General features: G+C 43.8%; 2 protein-coding genes across 6 annotated transcripts in view; both read left to right on the top strand.

Moving 5' to 3' along the window:
- LOC120029108 (carboxypeptidase D-like) overlaps positions 1-14,248 on the top strand; it is a 35,836-nt gene extending 21,588 nt beyond the window's left edge. For 2 of the 3 annotated variants that reach the window (XM_038974412.1, XM_038974414.1), the window contains 20 exons: positions 1,800-1,942; positions 2,207-2,376; positions 2,759-3,100; positions 3,228-3,340; positions 3,832-4,023; positions 6,371-6,538; positions 6,687-6,796; positions 6,983-7,085; positions 7,167-7,309; positions 7,526-7,695; positions 7,860-8,162; positions 8,443-8,583; positions 8,747-8,942; positions 9,214-9,349; positions 9,465-9,611; positions 9,691-9,789; positions 9,922-9,986; positions 10,255-10,386; positions 10,800-11,088; positions 11,620-14,248. In XM_038974412.1, coding sequence (XP_038830340.1) covers positions 1,800-1,942; positions 2,207-2,376; positions 2,759-3,100; positions 3,228-3,340; positions 3,832-4,023; positions 6,371-6,538; positions 6,687-6,796; positions 6,983-7,085; positions 7,167-7,309; positions 7,526-7,695; positions 7,860-8,162; positions 8,443-8,583; positions 8,747-8,942; positions 9,214-9,349; positions 9,465-9,611; positions 9,691-9,789; positions 9,922-9,986; positions 10,255-10,386; positions 10,800-11,088; positions 11,620-11,852 — 3,395 coding nt within the window. In that variant the 3' untranslated portion in view covers positions 11,853-14,248. The remainder of the gene's footprint in view (positions 1-1,799; positions 1,943-2,206; positions 2,377-2,758; positions 3,101-3,227; positions 3,341-3,831; positions 4,024-6,370; positions 6,539-6,686; positions 6,797-6,982; positions 7,086-7,166; positions 7,310-7,525; positions 7,696-7,859; positions 8,163-8,442; positions 8,584-8,746; positions 8,943-9,213; positions 9,350-9,464; positions 9,612-9,690; positions 9,790-9,921; positions 9,987-10,254; positions 10,387-10,799; positions 11,089-11,619) is intronic. The other variant, XM_038974413.1, reaches the window with a different exon arrangement.
- A 595-nt stretch (positions 14,249-14,843) lies between these two features.
- Positions 14,844-19,577, top strand: part of LOC120028233 (Golgi SNAP receptor complex member 1-like) — a 63,016-nt gene continuing 58,282 nt past the window's right edge. The window contains exons 1-5 of one of the 3 annotated variants that reach the window (XM_038973394.1): positions 14,844-14,913; positions 15,635-15,746; positions 16,081-16,171; positions 16,274-16,381; positions 16,568-16,659. In XM_038973394.1, coding sequence (XP_038829322.1) covers positions 14,883-14,913; positions 15,635-15,746; positions 16,081-16,171; positions 16,274-16,381; positions 16,568-16,659 — 434 coding nt within the window. In that variant the 5' untranslated portion in view covers positions 14,844-14,882. Of the gene's footprint in view, positions 14,983-15,634; positions 15,747-16,080; positions 16,172-16,273; positions 16,382-16,567; positions 16,660-19,577 lie in introns of all 3 variants that reach the window. The other 2 variants (XM_038973392.1, XM_038973393.1) reach the window with 2 other exon arrangements.

Raw genomic sequence — 19,577 nt, 5'->3', positions numbered from 1 at the left:
TTGTGTGAGTGAGGACGAGGGTTGAGTATCCTACTTATATTGGGTTCAGGATTTCCGTTAGCTGGTAATAACCGGCTTTTGGACGATTTTACTAAAATTTACAAAAATAGAAAAGCCGATTTTACTAAAATTGATGCAGGCCAATTGTCCGGGAGAAGAAAAAATCTCATTGCGAAATAATGCTTTTTAGACTTTTCGTTGATTGAAATACCATTTGTTGGAAATACATTTGATTGGTCATGCTTATCGGTCTATACTCTATAGGTTACTTTGCATAATTTAGTGGAATTAAATTGGCGTGTGTGTACAGTATATTTGTTATGCATCTTATTTATCACACGTGTAAAGCATAGAGAGATACAAAGCCTTTGAGCGTAAAATCTGTCAGACAGCGCGAGCTGCTACTACAGCGTCTCAAACAGCGCGTCACACACCACTGCAATGAGCAGTATGCATTTTGAAATCAAAACTTAAATGTTTGAAACCTGATAGTGTTACTACATGTTACGAGTCATGTCTTACCTTGCTTCAAAGTAGCCTAGCCAAAATCTGACCATATCCTTGGAGGAAATTATTTTATATCAACTTTCTTTCATGGTCCAGTAGTTAAAGCACAATCCTAGTCATATTAGTAACCCATGCTAGTTGTGGCATATTAGATCTCCACTCTTTCTACATTTCTAAATAATATTTTAATCTCTGTCACATGAAACTGCTCGCATTTGCGGTGTGCTTTTGACAATTTTCCTGCTAATTGCGTTATGGAACAAATATTTACACTTAGCCTACTGCCCTGTGCGCATTGCTGCGTAATATAATCTGAAGAAATAATAGTTTATCAACATTTTAAGCTAAACGTTCTGATCTGTTGCTTTTTTACTTTTTAATGTTGTTTATGCCTACTGGTTGTATGAATTTGGGATCTATCGTCCCAGAGTCTGTTTGGAATAGGCTATTTTTTTTAATCGACAAGCTGACCAACAGAATAGGCCTGGGTAAACGTTTATTCTATGGGGACTATGGTATATTGACAGGCTAGTGTTTAGCTGTTCGTTACTTGTCTTGTTGGCAGAGGAAAAGTACATGTAGACAGTTATTCTAACATCTTCAAAGTGCACATCATATTTCAATAAGGACCACACATCGTTGTATCCTCGTCTTGCATGTTCTTTTAACATGAATTACACTTGTTGATTTCTGTCTTTCTGAGCACCATGGATGGACGCCCTAGTCAGGTTAGACAGTCAATGCATATGGGTCCGGTAAATTTCTCAAATGTCTGGTAAATTAAAATGCTGCTGGTCAAACCCAGTCATGGCAACCTTCCAGAGGCCTACTGTCTGGCTTTGTGCTGAAAACAAGCTGGGAACGCTGCCTGAGTGGCAGGTGGCACCAGGCCACAGCAAACACAGTCCTCCACCAGGCAGCCCTGGACTGGAGGAAAGGCTGGTGCTGGCCACAGCCTACTCTGCTCTGCCAGAGGCACTTTGCATTGATCAACACCTTGAGCCTACATCCTGGGTTATGTGAAGATTTAAGGACATCCTGATGCAAAGCATTAGGCCTGTGTTCATGCTGTTGCTTTCATGACCTCAACAGAAGTCAACACACTTTCTTTTGACAGTTTATTTTGTATGCTTGTCCACTTTCTTTAGGTTGTGCTTCCAAAATTAATACTGATGTCCTCGTGAGTGGTTTTCAAGCAGAGAGATCTTGAAATGTTTGCAGGAAAAAAATACAAAAATAAACTCAAACTCAAAACATTTTGACATAAGGTACAATTTGTCATCCCTGTTCAGGAGGCATGCAGGACTATAACTACCTGAATGGAAACTGCCTGGAGATCACCATGGAACTGAGCTGCTGTAAATTTCCACCGGCCTCCGAGTTAAAGAAAGAGTGGGAGTATAACAGGGAGTCACTCATTGCCTACCTGGAGCAGGTTGGCTTTCACAAGACACAGTGTCACACTCAAACTTTTAAACTATCACACACACAATTTAATTGCACATATGACTAGCTGTAGTATTCCTAACTACTCTCTGGTTCTTACTACTGTACTCTATTTATTTATTTATTTGAATTGAAGAGATTGTTACATCTTGACATCCATTTGCAGTAGTTACTTATAGGCAGCACTTCAGTTATTTGAGCTTCATTTGTTCATCTCTTCATCTCTTCTGACGTTATCCTGTTGATCTCCCAGGTTCACATTGGAGTTCGAGGCTATGTGAACGAGGCTACCAATGGGACAGCTCTGCCTGATGTCAGCATCGTGGTGGCAGGCATCAACCATAACCTGACCACGGCCAAGTTTGGTGACTTCTACCGCCTGCTGCTTCCTGGGACATACAATGTCTCAGCTATAGCCACAGGGTGAGTACTGCTGGAGGAATGAACTCCTCTCCTGCTGCTACAGTAACTTGCAGGCACAGGGTACAGAAAAGAAAGTCTTTAACAAAAGAAGCATACTCTACTCCTGATTTTTAGTTCCTATTTTCCTTGGAACTGATTTGTGTATGGTGTTTTCTTACATGAAGTAAATGTACATCTTAGAGCTTCATTTCCTCTAAGATGTTTCCCCATTCTGGTACTTTCCCATTATTCCTGAAACTTCCTGGTGAAATACATTTAAAAGATATCACCTGGATTTAGATACACTGCTGTGCACAGGGTTTTTACTTAGTTTCTTGCATTTCTAATATGTTTTATTTTAACTGCAACAAAAGAAACATATTCAATATTTCTCTCTTCATAGGTACATGCCCATGACAGTAGTTGGGGTTCAAGTGGTGGAGGGCAAGGCCACCGAGCTCAACTTCACCCTGGCACCCCTGGGAAATGAACCCACAGGTGGCATAACCGTACCCTTTACCACTGCCACTGTCCCTACCACAACCTCTGTCCCTACCACAACCTCTGACCCTGACTCCACCACCATCGAGACATCAAGCACCACCTCTGAGATGGGGACCTCTGGGGCCAACGAGAGCTCCACTCCCCAGGAGGTTCAGCCCCCAGCCCAGCCTGAGCACCAGCCCATCCAGCCACAGGACTTCCGCCACCACCATTACAATGACATGGAGCTGTTCCTGCGCAGGTACTGTTATGTTTGCTTAATAGGCTTGCCTTTGCAATTAAGCATTTCAAATGTTATGCTAGCAAGTAATGTTAGGATGTGACGGCTTTAATAAAATGTGAAAAGCCTTGTTCTTTCAACACAACAGGTACAGCAACAGCTTCCGTTCCATCGCTCATCTCTACTCCATTGGGAAGTCAGCAGAGGACCGTGAGCTCTACGTCATGGTGATATCAGACAACCCCACCGTCCATGAGCCAGGTATGGATGTGTTTTGGTGACACTGGAGCTCCAGAAGAGACTATTAACTCTAAAGCAATGCCTTCAATCTATGGCTGTGTGGTTTATGTTGATCTAACTTCTTATAGTAACTGGATTGTGTTCATACACAGAAGTTCATAGTCTAAAAAAAATAGCAGTTCTGCTGATTGCTTCCTGTAAAAGATCCTGATATTATTGATTCAGCTCAATGATCTAGTAGCTTCATATCCTTTTGAATGTGGGGGTACTCACTCTTATCTGCAGGCCCATTACAGCAGTGTATTTTTTCAATAGTGGCTGGCCTAGAAATTACAGTGCAAGGATAAGGAGGGTTTTCAAATGAATGGTGTGCTTTAGTTTAATTGAGTGTGAATTTGTTCAGGAGACTTCCGTCCCTCATTCTCTCCCAGCCGACTCTGCCCTACTTCTCTTTTAATAGCACTAACACGTTCCCCCCCCCCCCCCCCCCCCCACTATTTTCTCCCCTTTAGGTGAACCAGAGTTCAAGTATATAGCTAACATGCATGGGAACGAGGTGGTGGGACGCGAGCTGCTCCTCAACCTCATTGACTACCTGTGCCATAACTATGGCAGCGACCCTGAGGTCACCCAGCTGGTCAACACGACCCGGATACACATCATGCCTTCCATGAACCCAGATGGTTATGAGATCGCCAGGGAGGGTAAGAGAGGAATGTGTGTGTGGGGTCTATTTGTGAAAGACGTTGCCTGTCCACAATAAAAATACAGTGTACCCCTAAATTAAGACATTAAACATGATTACCAGTAGCATAAAGTCAGTGCCCCCCCCAAAAAATATATACTTTGTTTTATTTTATTTTTGAAGGATCAGTCTGGCTTTCAACTTACTCTTGAAAGTTGTAATAGTAGAAGCACAAGGTGCAATTTCGAAATTGGGTAGTGGATCATCAGTTTTTCTCTCAAGTCAGTCATTGCATACCTTAGAGAGCTATTTATAACTTGGAAGAAATGTCCAGTTGATCAACTAGCCCATGTCAGTTAACGTTTTTTAGCTAGGTTTTGTAGCCCATAGATTTGTTGTGTTAGGGTCTTATTTTTCAGAGTAAATAACCCACGGACACTAGAGAAGCTTTAACCAAGTTTAATTCTTCCCAAAGGTTCTGTACAGCTGTAATCAGACAGCAAAACATTTCTCTCCATTTGGTTATATACATCCTACTTAAGACACTCCTTCTCTCCAATCCTTAGTTTATGCCCAAGAGAAAGAAGTTAACCAGATACTAACCCTGATTACTCCCTTAAGGGGAACTGACCTCACCCCTCACCTCCTGATCCACAGATATCCATCTGTCTTCCCTATATTTCACACAGTGCTCTGCTCCCATCCCCCAACACATTCCAACACATTCCACAGCTATCTGTCCTTCTACAGAGAACCCTTTACTTTCTCCTTTGATTCTATGCTTCTTTCTCTATCATTTATTTAATATCTCAATGTTCAAAATGTCGAACCCAACAGTTGTAGTGCTTGAGTCACTCAAATATCACAAGAATACACATTAGACAAGGCAAAATGTATAGGCGGGATGTTCCCCAGTGCTGGGAAGGGGGCCTGAGTGAAAAAGTTTGGGAAGACCTGGCCTAAGTTACTGTCTGGCTGTAAACAAAAACAAGTGTCAGACATAAAGCTGTTCTAACAGCAGAGCTTTCTTTTCAGCACCATGGAGTGAATCCTTACCACTGCTACACCTGGCTATCAGCGGAGCCTTGTCTGGCAGCAAAACAGTTCATTCAGCCTCATTTACTGCCTTTAAAAAAAACTTATGGCTTACTTGCTTAAACAAATGTGGTTTCTACTGAGAATTGATATGTACAAACTATGCCTCTTATCCGCTCGTCGTCCCCTTATGCCAATCTGTAATTTCAATTAAGACATTAATGAGCGCGCTAGGATGGACGTAGTCAATCTAACCATTTGTTCAGCACTTTTGAAATATACAGTGACAGAATTTAGAACATGGGCCATTCTTACAGTATTCTCCCTGTACACCAAGTCAGAACCATAGGATAAATAAAGGGGGCATATAAGCAGACAATGAAAGCTCTTACAATATTCGATGATTACATTTCTCTAACACAGGTTATAAGCTACATGTACACCACCAAGTCAGAACAGTAGGCTAAGTTACGAGGGGGAAAGGGACCAAATTATTATGGTGAGGCACATGGGCTACTAATAGCTTACTACACCGCATACACTTAGTATTACTTTGTTAGCTACAGTATACTTGTCTCCCTGGCATATTCCATAATTTATGCAGCAGCATACAATACATTTTTGGACTCACCTTGTTGTGCTGTGCTCACTTGAACAGGAAGGTGGCGCGGCGGTTCTTCATGTGTGCAAATTTTGCCATCAAACTTTGTCATCAAAGTATGGCATTCTCTGTATTTATGGTGCTTTCAAGACAACTGGGAACTCGGGGGGGGGGGGGGGGGGAACAACATTGAATCATGACGTCGGTGATCTTCAGGTCGGAGCTCTTGAAAGAGGCCCGAGTTCACGACTTGGAATTCTGAGTTGGATGACCAAAAGGTATTTTCCCAGTCAGAGCTTGTTTTTTTCAGAGTTCCCAGTTGTCTTGAACGCAGCAGAAGTCATGCTGGATTGACAGCATTGCCAATTTATTCAACCTTTTCTGGCCCATGGTGTTGCATGTGAATGTTTATCTTTTTAAGCTTGGAAAAGAGACCCTTAAACCCAGACTTGGACCACACACCCACTCCACTGAATAGCAGGCTAGTGATTGCTTTGCAATGCTTGTAGTTAGCCACTGATTCCTTCCAAACCAGTCATTGTTGAATTTGCGATTTCCAACTTGTTGTGTGATGTTGATGCCCAATTGCCGATGAGCACCGATACATTTTGTCTAATTTCTCTTCATAAGGATTGAAAAGAATTTGCCAGTAGATTGTCGACTTGATTCTTGATAATGACTGATTGTCTAGCTTGCTAGCTAAGATCTTGTTGTTCTTTTTCTCTCGCAGGTGATGTCAGAGGGTACACGGGACGCAACAACAGTAACAACTTTGACCTGAACCGTAACTTCCCTGACCAGTTTACTACCATCACTGAACCCAGGCAGCCAGAGACCATCGCTGTGATGAACTGGCTCAAGAGTAATCCCTTTGTACTCTCAGCCAACCTACATGGAGGTAAGCCCTAAGCTCCCCCCATTTTTCGATGTTTATAGAAAATGTATATTGGCCCGCCACCAACATATTGGCCCACTCTGGAGGACAACTTTATTATTTCAGTAATATACTATATTCTCATTGGGTATTTCCTCTCTGCCCACTACAGGGTCATTGGTGGTCAATTACCCATATGATGATGACAAGCAGGGACGTACGGAGTACAGCAAGTGTCCTGATGACAAGGTCTTTAAACAGGTGGCCAGATCCTACTCTCAGGTAAAGTGGACTTCAACACACAATTTGGGTCCTTATTTCACTCCATTTACTAAATGTATTCATGCAGTTGTGAAGATAATGTTTATTACGTTAATAAAAACATTGGACAGTTGTTGATAAGTTTACTGTTTCAATTCTGCTGTTTGTATTGCATTGTCACCTTTGCCCTTTTGTGTGTGTGTGTAGGAAAATGCTCTGATGCACAAAGGACACCCTTGTGAGGACCTTTACCCATCGGCGTTCTTTGAGGACGGCATCACCAACGGTGCCAACTGGTACAATGTTCCCGGTTCGTGCCTTCCCATGCCAATACATACAGTAAGAGGAACAATTTGTGTGTATCTGACTTCTCTTTGTGTTCTCTCGCCAGGTGGGATGCAGGACTGGAACTATCTGAACACTAACTGTTTTGAGGTGACCATAGAGTTGGGCTGTGTGAAGTACCCTAAGGCCCAGCACCTGCCTTTGTACTGGGACCAGAACCGCAGAGCCTTACTGCAGTACATCCACCAGGTCAGCATACTTACATACTGTCCTTCACTATGCTGTCATTGGCTCATTCATCTCTCTCTCTCTCTCTCTCTCTCTCTCTCTCTCCAAACTAAAAAAAAATGTGAACGTATCATTTCTCTCTTTCCCTTTATATATGTCTTGCCCATTTACTTTGTCTCAAATGCACCAACTTGAATTTTAGGTGTTCATCCTCTGTGTGTGTGTGTCCCTCTGAAGGTCCACAGAGGAGTAAAGGGCATGGTGATAGACATTAAAGATGGTACAGGCATCCCTAATGCCACCATCATGGTGGATGAGATCGATCATCCAATCACAACCAACCTAGCTGGAGACTACTGGAGGCTTCTGGTCCCTGGGACGTACCACCTCACCGCCTCCGCACAGGGGTGAGAGACAGAACCGTAGAAGTAGCTGAGATAAATTAGAGTTTGTTTAAAATGTGGACCCAATACTGGGTCTACATTTGTAGGGTAACCCCACCCTAACCCATAGAAACAGAATTAGAATGAACAACCTTCTGTGCCCTAACCCTCCCTCCCCTTCTTCTCAGGTACAACTCAGTAAAGATCTACGCCACAGTGCCAGAGGAGGGGGTGGAGCTGGTAGACTTCCGGCTGACGCGGGTGCGTTCGGAGCCCAATGGCCAGGCCCCCAAGGACCCTGGAGCTACCCAGGACCCTGCAGAGGAGGCGTTCCAGAGCTTCATTAAGGACCTGTCTCTGGGCCAGGGGCTGGAGCAGCTGGTTCAGAGTACCGTCACAGAGAGCAGCTTCAGATACAGACGCTACAAAGAGCTGTCAGAGTTCCTGAGGGGTTTGACTCTCAACTTCCCCAAGATCACCTCCCTGCATAGGTAGGCCTGAGTTATGACCCCTGACCTCTAAACCCTAACCTGATGTCTAACATCTAGAACTTAACTTCCCCAAGAGGACCTCCATGCAAAGGTAGGCTGGCCCGAGTTATGACCTCTGACCTCCTCATCAAATGTCACCTCCCTGCACAGGGTAACCCTGACCTCTAACCCCTAGTGTAACTGCCCTTAATCAAAATAATTTAGCTTGTCATGCAAAAAACATGTGTATATGTATTATCACATACACCAGATAGGTGCAGTGAAATGTGTTGTTTTACAGGGTCTGCCATGGTGGTAAGGTGCCCAAGGAGCAAATTAGGTTTAAGTGCCTTGCTCAAGGGCACATCGACCGATTTTTCACCTTGTCGGCTTGGGTATTCAAACCAGCAACCTTTCGGTTACTGGCCCAACACTCTAACCGGTAGGCTACCTGCCCCCCTGTACCCCTAATGGCTAACCTCAAAACCTCTCCTCCAAATGGTTGGAATTACAGTCTACGTGTCTTTGCAGAAGAGTCTGCTAGGTAACCATTATCCCATATAATCTACAGTGGAATTGATAATAACATGCATTCTTCTGTCTAGTTTGGGCCAGAGTGTGGAGTACAGGACCATCTGGGCCTTGGAGATTTCCAACAAACCAGACGAGCGTGAAACGGCCACGCCCAAGATCCGCTTGGTGGGAGGTATCCATGGCAACGCCCCCGTGGGCACAGAGCTCCTGCTGGAGTTCGCTGCCTTCCTCTGCATCAACTACGACAAGAACCCCACCATCACCAAGGTGAGATGTTTTAACTGAGATGGTTTTACTACACCAATCATAACTACAGTGCCTAGTGAAATTATTCACTCCCTTGCACAGTTGTGTTGCCTTAAAATGACTAAATATTCATACAATTTTGATATTTTTATCGACCACACTTTAAAAAGGAAAGAACATGCAAAAAAGTTTAGATGTTCTAAAATAAAAAAGCTCCCTTTAAATATAACTGATGTACTGTTGTTCTACCCCTCATTCCTCTTTATCCTTCTCCCTCTTCTCCTCTCCACAGCTGATAAACGAGACGCGGATCGTCATCCTTCCCTCCATCAACCCAGATGGACGAGAGCTGGCCAGAGAGAAACAGTGCACCTCTACTGTGGGCATGACCAACACACACGGGAAAGATCTGGACACTGACTTCTTTGGTCAGTACCTGCTGTGGTTGGTGTATAGACGGAGATATTTGTGTTGTGTGTGTGTGTGTACTTGCATGCCCTTACATGTTTGATGGTGTCCTGTCTGTGTGTGCTGCTGTTGTAGGTAATGCCTCCCAGCGGGTGGTGGAGGCTCAGCCAGAGACCAGGGCAGTGATGGACCTGATCTTAGAGAGGGGCTTCACACTCTCTGTAGCCCTGGATGGAGGCTCGCTGTTGGCTACTTACCCCTACGACAAGCCTGTACAGCCAGGTAGGAACATGGGGCTCCAAATTTAGAATACTAGAAAACTATAAAATAAATAGTTAACTAATAGTGTACTTTTTTTCAGTTGAAAATGAGGAAACTCTGAAGTACTTGGCCAATGTGTACGCCAGCAACCATCCCAAGATGCACCTGGGGGATACGGGATGTCCAAGCAATGGCCAGAGTATGTACCAACAGCACCACAAATAGACCACTGTGACCTATAGACTGAATTCCAAGTGGTGAATTGGAAAAGATGGCTTATATACATCTACTGACTCCTATGTTTCATCTTCCTCTTCTCCTCTCTCCCCAGTGGGTAACATCCCAGATGGAGTACTCAGGGCAGCAGAGAGACAAAGTCACATGGGCAGTATGAAGGTATGTTTCATACCCTACTTCCTAATGCTATCTAATGCTATATCTCTCACAAGAGAAGGGTTGTTCTGTCACCCGGCCCAAAGAGGCATCTGCTTGTTGAGTCCTGGAATGACACGACTTCCACTGCTAAGTCTGTATTTAACTTCAACTAACTGTGTAAGAGCCTGATCAATTGTGTTTGATTTTAAAGTACAGTGGCCATTCTGGACTAAGCTTTACTGGTCGTCAATATGGCTATTCTGATCTGTCTGTCTGTCTTTCTTTCTAGGACTTCAGTGTGGACTTTGGCCACTGTCCAGAGATCACGGTGTATACAGGCTGCTGTCTGTTCCCCCCGGCCGAGCAGCTGGCCACGCTGTGGGCTGAGAACAGGAAGGCACTGCTCAGCATGCTGGTGGAGGTCAGTAATACCCTTGACCTCTGACCTGGGGTCATGTAATACAAATTCATTCGATAAGTTTACAAATGCGTTGATGAGTTATTGAGTGTGTTTGATAATAATTAATTAATGCATTTCAGGGCTTGGATTGGTTACTTATCAAACGCGTTTGTTTGATACATTATTGAATGCATTTATGGCATACATGTGCAAGTATTGCCACAGAAGATGAAATGAAGATAATATTACATTATCTTCCTGCGATAGACTAGCATCCTGTTTAGGGGGTATACTTGTTCTGTACATCAAGCTGCCTTACGCTACAGTAACAGGATATAGGCTCCTGCCCTATTGGCCGTTCTGGCTTGGACAAGGCTACTTAATTTTTGTTCTGTGTACTTTACATTCAATCTGTGTTTCTGTGTCTCCCTCAGGTCCATAAAGGTGTGCGTGGCATGGTAAAGGATAAGAGTGGGAAGCCCATCGTGGGGGCCATGATAGTGTTGAACGGGGGTGTGAGGGTGTTCACTGCAGAGGGAGGCTACTTCCATGCTCTTCTGGCACCAGGAATCCACAACATAGAGGCTGTGGCTGATGGCTACCAGCAACAACGGCAGGAGGTGGTTGTGTCGTCATATGAAGCCGCCAGCTCCATCATCATAGAGTTTGACATGGACAACCGCATTTTTGGTCTTCCCCGGGAGTTTGTTGTGGCTACTGCAGGTAAGCATGAGGAGAACTGGTTTTTGTGGAGATGTTACCTGTTGTATAATGTTGCCAGATGATTGCAGATAATTATTATTTTTTAAACATTTTAGTCATTGGTGCGGCAGGTAGCCTAGTGGTTAGAGTGTTGGGCCAGTAATCGAAGGGTTGCTAGATCGAATTCCCGAGCTGACAAGGTACAAATCTGTTCTGCCCCTGAACAAGGCAGTTAACCCACTGTTCCTAGGCCGTCATTGTAAATAAGAATTTGTTCTTAACTGACTTGCCAAGTTAAATAAAGGTTAAATAAAAAATAAATAAAAATATATATATAATAATTTAGCAGACGCTCTTATCCAGAGCAATTAGGGTTAAGTGTCTTACTCAAGGGCACATCGACAGATTTTTCACGTAGTCGGCCCGAGGACTATTGTAGGGAGTAAAACAAGGTGAATAAGTTAAATTCTGTAGGTTTTTAGGACATACGTTTGTTTTGTGCCTCTGCCTCATGTGTATATATGCTTGTCTCTCCTCTCTCCTTCCCTGCAGCGGCCTCCATGACGGCCCTGGTGGTGACAGCCTGTATCATCTGGTGTGTGTGCTCTGCTAAATCCAACCAGCAGAAGGATGGGTTCCACCGGCTGCGGCAGCACCGTGACGATTACGAGGACGAGATTCGCCTTACCTCCATGGGCTCCAAGAAGTCCCTGCTATCAAACGAGTTCCAGGATGAGAGCGAAAGCGATGAGGACACGCTCTACGTGAACGCCAACAAACTCTGAGATCCCACATACATATATACTATAGACATACATACATGGCCAACCTGGGTCATATTCATTAGGCACCAAATGGATGGAAACAGGGAAGGGACAACAAGAAATGCTCGTTTTTGCTTTATGTTGTTCGAAAACGTTTTGCTACAGTGTGCCCAAATGAATATGACCCTGTTGTTAGTACTGGGCAATTCCACATTAACAGAGTGATGCTGAGACTCCGATAAAACAAAAACCAATGATTGCAGAGTTGAACACACCGTAAAACTCGATGCACAGGGACTACTTTTAACCATTTCCATAGAACATTTTACAGTAACACATTTACTTGAAGAACAGTGCAGATACAAAGTTTAGTAACAGAATGACAGTTTGTGCTGTTGGGGCCGTTATTCTGTTTTTTTTGTTTGTATTTTTATTATGTTCTGTGGAAATTGTAGTAGAGTTAGAGTGCATAGAGTTGTATAGTTTTTGTTTGAAATACATTTTCAAGTGAAAAATCTGAAACTCACCCTGTTACTGTGGAATTGCTCTACTACTACTGCCCCTCCCTGTGACTGTTGAGTTGGCAGTTGTTGTGCTCTGTGGCTCTGCTCTACTGGAGAGGACGAGGTGGAGCAGGGAGGGCTTGTTCTTGTCCGTCCCTATAAGATTCTCAAGGTCCCATTTGCCTGTCCTCCTCCCGCCCACCAGAGAGAGCTGTTTCAGAGACCACAATGATCCTCTATGGCTGGTGTCCAAGCTGAATTGTCCAAATTAACACCTGCTTTGCTCTGTTTACAGATGCACACTAAAGGCCTAGTGGAGCTGGGCAACCTTTTTTTTCTTCATGCACACTTTTGCAGTTAGCCACTCATCAACCTGTCCATTTATTTATTTGATACTTGCTTAACTAGTACCAATGAATATACCAATTGCAGTCATTTGAAATGATTCAAGAAATGTCTGTTTCTCAAGGTTTTTGTCAGTGTTGTCACAGTCCAGTTAGCCAGTCATTCAGAGGGAGCATCAAACACAGTGCCTTGGCTGATGTAGAGTTAGACACGCCACTCTCTTTTAGGGCTACAGTACAGAAGCGTGGTGGTGTGGGTATTAGATATACTAGAATCTTGTCCAGATTATGGTCTAGTACAGATTATAATCTGTGATCCATCATATACTCAGGTGATATGGAAGACATTAGTCATCCAGGATTCATCCAGGGGTCTGGAGTATTTTAAGAGATGCACTCTTTCAGAGCAGAAGACTTACAATGGACCGGGTTCACAGGCTGCATGTGTTTTCACTTCTATTGCCCTCTGATTATTCATGTGTCCTCTTGAACATACAGCACAAGGCCCTCTGCATTTTACTACAAGCACTGTATGTTAAATACAAATACAAGATTCCCCATTTAATTGTTCAGGGAATGCACTTTGAAATAGATGCAAATACTGTAAATCATAAATGGATGGTTTTCTTAATGTTTTTCCATTTGAAAGAGAATCTATGCTTTTTCTTTCTACACACGTTTCATATCTCAAAATGACCCTTAAGATGGCAAATTACTTACCCATGCTTTAATAATCAGCCGCAACATATAGATGTATATTTTGTTGTAATTTACTTGTATTTTTTTTCATGCATTCATGATTTATTTGTACATCTGATAAATTATAATTCTATCAAGTCCTTGTGCTAGATGTCAACCCTACATTACTGAAAAGGTGCAGAACGTCTGCTCTAGAACCATCCAGCAGTTGTGGGAGAGTGTTTAGAGAGGAGGGCATCTTCCTCTACAACAGTGGTCACCAACCCTGGTCATGAGGAGTATAAGGTGTGCAGACTTTTGTTCCAGCCCAACACTAACCCTCCCAATTCTACTCTCATCAAGGTCTTTTTGAGTAGCTGGTTAGTCGAATCGGGTATGTTAGTGCTGGGCTGGAACAAAACCCTGTACGCTATGTAGTTTTCCAGGACCAGGGTGAAGGACCACTAATCTACAGGGGTGTCTGACTCCTAACTATCATCTCAGTTGCACATAATCAATATTGTAGCAAAGCCAGGTAATCTTAGGGGGAGAAAGTAAGTTATTTTTCTATTTGTTTTACATTGTGTGTGTGAGAGGGATGGAGAGTGTTTTCTGAATGGATGTTGGGGTTTTGATGTAAATGGTTATTTTTGTTTATTTTTATATGAAACTGAATTGATTGTAGATAATGAACTATTGCCAAGTGTATTTGAATGAGAAAAATAAATGCAATTCATGTTAACCCTGAATAACACACACATTTCATAACAAACCAACCTGTTACGTTGTATGTGGTGATATGACAGACATGCTAACATGAACATTCTTCAAGACATTGATGAATTAAACAATATGTAAAGAAAATAAATTATGTCCTAATTCGTTGCTATGACACTGCTCTCATCTTTTCTCAGCCAGATTATACTGTATCTGTCATTCAGCAGCAAAATGTTAAAGCAGAATCGCAATTGTAGCATTTTCTATTGACCCACCATTGCCACTAGGGGACAACCAATGAATTTATGTTTTGTATGAAGACAACTTGCATGGTGGCTGCTGTGAGGTGAAAAATGTGTTACTGCAGATTTAGTTTAGTCAATTTAATAGACTGGATTTTGCGATGTCAAAATGCAGTTTGTGTGCAGACTACTAGCGTTTGCCATTTTATTTTTATGGGGAGGGGAAGCGGAATGTTGAGAGAATTGGACCAGTTTCACAGCATTCCTCATTGCTTCTGTGGACACAGTTTATCTGAAAAGAAGGCATTAAAGGCAACATATTATCTTCTACTGGCAGGTGTGGTCTGTAGCTGTCTTTCTCACACAATCATTCCGCTATCAATTACTGTCTACGAGGCAATATATACACCGGTTTTTCTGTTCCCAAGATGCTGACCAGTTTGTCAATGGATGCCGCACATGACTAGTTAACCGCACCGGGAGGCGCATTTGTAGTGTGGTAGGGGTTTTCAAGTTCCATGTCTTGTAGGTGGGCTGTGCGTCAGCTGATGACGTTGGACAACAAAAATGGCAGGAGGAAGCAGCAACTACTGGGAAGGTGAGGTGGCAAACTGGCACAACTAGGGTGCGATCGGACAACTATTTGATACATTTGCAACGATGTTTGGTAAATTTGAACGGGGTTTTACATGCCAAAAGTGTTGTCACATTTGGAGCAAATCGACACGCCGTTGGGTTGGGTGGCCTGTCCACGAGCTCAGCTAGCAAAACAAGCTTTGCTAGCAAGTAAAGCGTTTACGGATGTAACGTCAGCTAGCTAATGTTGGTTAGCCTAGCGAGTTACCTTCAAATATCTTTTAGCTAGCTATTTTAGATTCGTTGTATAGTTAGCTAGCTAACGAAATAAAAACGTTGCTAGCTAAATTGTGATTTCAATTTCACCTAGTTAGTTAGTTATCAATATGTGCAGCCAACGTTAGCCAAATTATGTTTGTGTGCTAACGTTAGTTGGGTTAGCCAGCCATGTTATTTTGTCAACAGCAGCAGGATGATTAGAGAAGTGCTGCCTGATTATTTTTTTTTGTCTCCACTACTACCTACCACTATTGTATAGATGACTAATTGAATAAGGTACTTATGTTCAGAAAAAGTTGGATATTTAACTAACGTTTATATGAAAAAGACAGCAAGACAACATATTATTAATATGACTCATTAGCTATGTGGATTAGTCTTTCTGTAGGCTTAGATTACTGTTGATGCCAACCCTGTTTCTCAATTCCAAACGGTGTGTGTGCTACATGTGTTGCACATTCCAGATTTGCGAAAGCAGGCCAGGCAGCTGGAGAATGAGTTGGACCTGAAGCTGGTGTCCTTAAGTAAACTGTGTACAAGCTACAGCAGCTCCAGAGATGGACATCGAGGAGACAGGTAAGACTAAAACCAGTTCCATTTAGGTCACTAACCCCTTCCTCTAGGGCCTAAATTACAGGTCAGACGAGTGCCCAGTCCCATTCAGGTTTCTAGTCCCTTCCTCTAGCTCCTAGCCTTCTACACCTTCGTGGCCAGTTCCCAAACAGAGATTAAGCCTTCTTCTGGACTATAAAGCACTTTCAATGGAGATTCTCTTTTAAATGTGCTTTTTCTTGGTGTTCATGGATCTGATTGGACTGATAGGTGTTACAAATATGGTGATACAGTACCTCCACCAAGCCCACATGTTGAGAGTCCTAATGGCCTCCTTGTCTTCCTATCCGTGCTATAGCAACTCAGATACTGCTCCCCTCCTCAACAACTCGACGCAGGACAGAATGTTTGAGACCATGTCTGTGGAGATTGAACAGCTGCTGGCCAAAGTAAGACTAAACAGCAAATAATTGTATTCAGCTTCACTATCATAGGCATGTCAACATGGTTGAATCTTGCATTGTGTGTACTGATAGTGCTGTGTCTCTCAGCTCACAGGTGTGAATGACAAGATGGCTGAGTACACCAGCACCCCGGGGGTGACGTCCCTTAATGCAGCCCTGATGCACACGCTCCAGAGACACAGAGACATCTTGCAAGTCTGTGCCTGTCTCTTACTATTTCTACCTTTTTCTCTCCCTCCCTCTTTCTTTGTTTCTCTCCCCTTGTCTCATCTCTTAGTCATAACTTGAGATCTGCATGCATCATTTACATTTTCACTTGACTCCCATGGGGTTAATAGTTTTGCATCCCCTTAACTCCTGTTTTTTGTTGCTGTACCCAAGGACTACACTCATGAATTCCACAAAACCAAAGCCAACTTTCTTGCCATCCGGGAGAGAGAAGATTTGCTGGGGTCTGTCCGCAAAGACATTGAGTGAGTATCTCTCCCTCCAGCCATCCCTCCATAGATCATTTCTTACCATAAAACGTTCTACTGACTTGAAACAACAGGTTGTGGATTTTATTTCAACTGAAAAGGGTGATTGATAAAGCATACGATTATATTGATTTATTATGTTTCTGTATGTAAGAACACTCCCTCTTTGTCTCAAATTCCAAATCGATGTCATTGAAAACAAAAGAATAGAATACCAGTCCTGTATGCTATTTAGATGCTGAAGTTTATTATAAAAAAGTTTTTGTGACATTTCACCCACTTTGGGTGTGGTGACACAAGCATACAGTGGGTAGAACAAGTATTTGATACACTGCCGATTTTGCAGGTTTTCCTACTTACAAAGCATGTAGAGGTCTGTAATTTTTATCATAGGTACACTTCAACTGTGAGAGACGGAATCTAAAACAAAAATCCAGAAAATCACATTGTATGATTTTTAAGTAATTAATTTGCATTTTATTGCATGATACATCAGAAAAGCAGAACTTAATATTTGTTACAGAAACCTTTGTTTGCAATTACAGAGATCATACGTTTCCTGTAGTTCTTGACCAGGTTTGCACACACTGCAGCAGGGATTTTGGCCCACTCCATACAGACCTTCTCCAGATCTTTCAGGTTTCGGGGCTGTCGCTGGGCAATACGGAATTTCAGCTCCCTCCAAATATTTTCTATTGGGTTCAGGTCTGGAGACTGGCTAGGCCACTCCAGGACCTTGAGATGCTTCTTACGGAGACACTCCTTAGTTGCCCTGGCTGTGTGTTTCGGGTCGTTGTCATGCTGGAAGACCCAGCCACGACCCATCTTCAATGCTCTTACTGAGGGAGGGAGGTTGTTGGCCAAGATCTCGCGATACATGGCCCCATCCATCCTCCCCTCAATACGGTGCAGTCGTCCTGTCCCCTTGCAGAAAAGCATCCCCAAAGAATGATGTTTCCACCTCCATGCTTCACGGTTGGGATGGTGTTCTTGGGGTTGTACTCATCCTTCTTCCTCCTCCAAACACGGCGAGTGGAGTTCAGACCAAAAAGCTCTATTTTTGTCTCATCAGACCACATGACCTTCTCCCATTCCTCCTCTGAATCATCCAGATGGTCATTGGCAAACTTCAGACGGGCCTGGACATGCGCTGGCTTGAGCAGGGGGACCTTGCGTGCGCTGCATGATTTTAATCAATGACGGCGTAGTGTGTTACTAATGGTTTTCTTTGAGACTGTGGTCCCAGCTCTCTTCAGGTCATTGACCAGGTCCTGCCGTTTAGTTCTGGGCTGATCCCTCACCTTCCTCATGATCGTTGATGCCCCACAAGGTGAGATCTTGCATGGAGCCCCAGACCGAGGGTGATTGACCGTCATCTTGAACTTCTTCCATTTTCTAATAATTGCGCCAACAGTTGTTGCCTTCTCACCAAGCTGCTTGCCTATTGTCCTGTAGCCCATCCCAGCCTTGTGCAGGTCTACAATTTTATTCCTGATGTCTTTACACAGCTCTCTGGTCTTGGCCATTGTGGAGAGGTTGGAGTCTGTTTGATTGAGTGTGTGGACAGGGGTCTTTTATACAGGTAACGAGTTCAAACAGGTGCAGTTAATACAGGTAATGAGTGGAGAACAGGAGGGCTTCTTAAAGAAAACTAACAGGTCTGTGAGAGCCGGAATTCTTACTGGTTGGTAGGTGATTAAATACTTATGTCATGTAATTAATTAATTAGCATTTTTTTTTTTTTTTTTTTTTTTATCCCATTTTCTCCCCAATTTTCGTGGTATCCAATCGCTAGTAATTACTATCTTGTCTCATCGCTACAACTCCCGTACGGGCTCGGGAGAGACGAAGGTCGAAAGCCATGCGTCCTCTGAAGCACAACCCAACCAAGCCGCACTGCTTCTTAACACAGCGCGCCTCCAACCCGGAAGCCAGCCGCACCAATGTGTCGGAGGAAACACCGTGTACCTGGCCCCCTTGGTTAGCGCGCACTGCGCCCGGCCCGCCACAGGAGTCGCTGGAGCGCGATGAGACAAGGATATCCCTACCGGCCAAACCCTCCCTAACCCGGACGACGCTATGCCAATTGTGCGTCGCCCCACGGACCTCCTGGTCGCGGCCGGCTGCGACAGAGCCTGGGCGCGAACCCAGAGACTCTGGTGGCGCAGCTAGCACTGCGATGCAGTGCCCTAGACCACTGCGCCACCCGGGAGGCCCTAATTTGCATTTTATTGCGTCTCTCACAGTTGAAGTGTACCTATGATAAAAATTACAGACCTCTACATGCTTTGTAAGTAGGAAAACCTGCAAAATTGGCAGTGTATCAAATACTTGTTCTCCCCACTGTACATGGGGTACCGGTACAGAGTCAATGTGCGGGGGCACAGGTTAGTTGAGGTAATTTAGGTAATATGTAGGTAGAGTTAAAGTGACTATGCATAGATAATAGAGTAGCAGCAGTGTAAAAGAGGTGGAGTACAATGCAAATAGTCTGGGTAGCCATTTGATTAGCTGTTCAGGAGTCTTATGGCTTGGGGGTAGAAGCTGTTAAGAAGCCTTTTGGACCTAGACTTGGCGTTCCGGTACAGCATACCATGCGGTAGCAGAGAGAACAGTCTGACTAGGGTGGCTGGAGCCTTTGACAATTTTTAGGGCCTTCCTCTGACACTGCCTGGTATAGAGGTCCTGGATGGCAGGAAGCTTGGGGCCACGTGTTGTACTGGGCCATATGCACTACCCTCTGTAGTGCCTTGCGGTCGGAGGCCGAGCAGTTGCTATACCAGGCAGGGATACAACCATTTAGGATGCTGTCTGGTGCAGCTGTAGAACCTTTTGAGGACCCATGCCAAATCTTTTCAGTCTCCTGAGAGGGAGACTGAAAATTGTGGATTTGGAGTCGTGTCTGGCCTTGCATT

Source organism: Salvelinus namaycush, chromosome 34 (genome assembly GCF_016432855.1).
Source record: "Salvelinus namaycush isolate Seneca chromosome 34, SaNama_1.0, whole genome shotgun sequence".
In the NCBI taxonomy this organism is placed as follows: Eukaryota; Metazoa; Chordata; class Actinopteri; order Salmoniformes; family Salmonidae; genus Salvelinus; species Salvelinus namaycush.
Note: the sequence above shows the minus strand (reverse complement) of the source record. Positions and strands in the feature narration are given on the sequence as shown.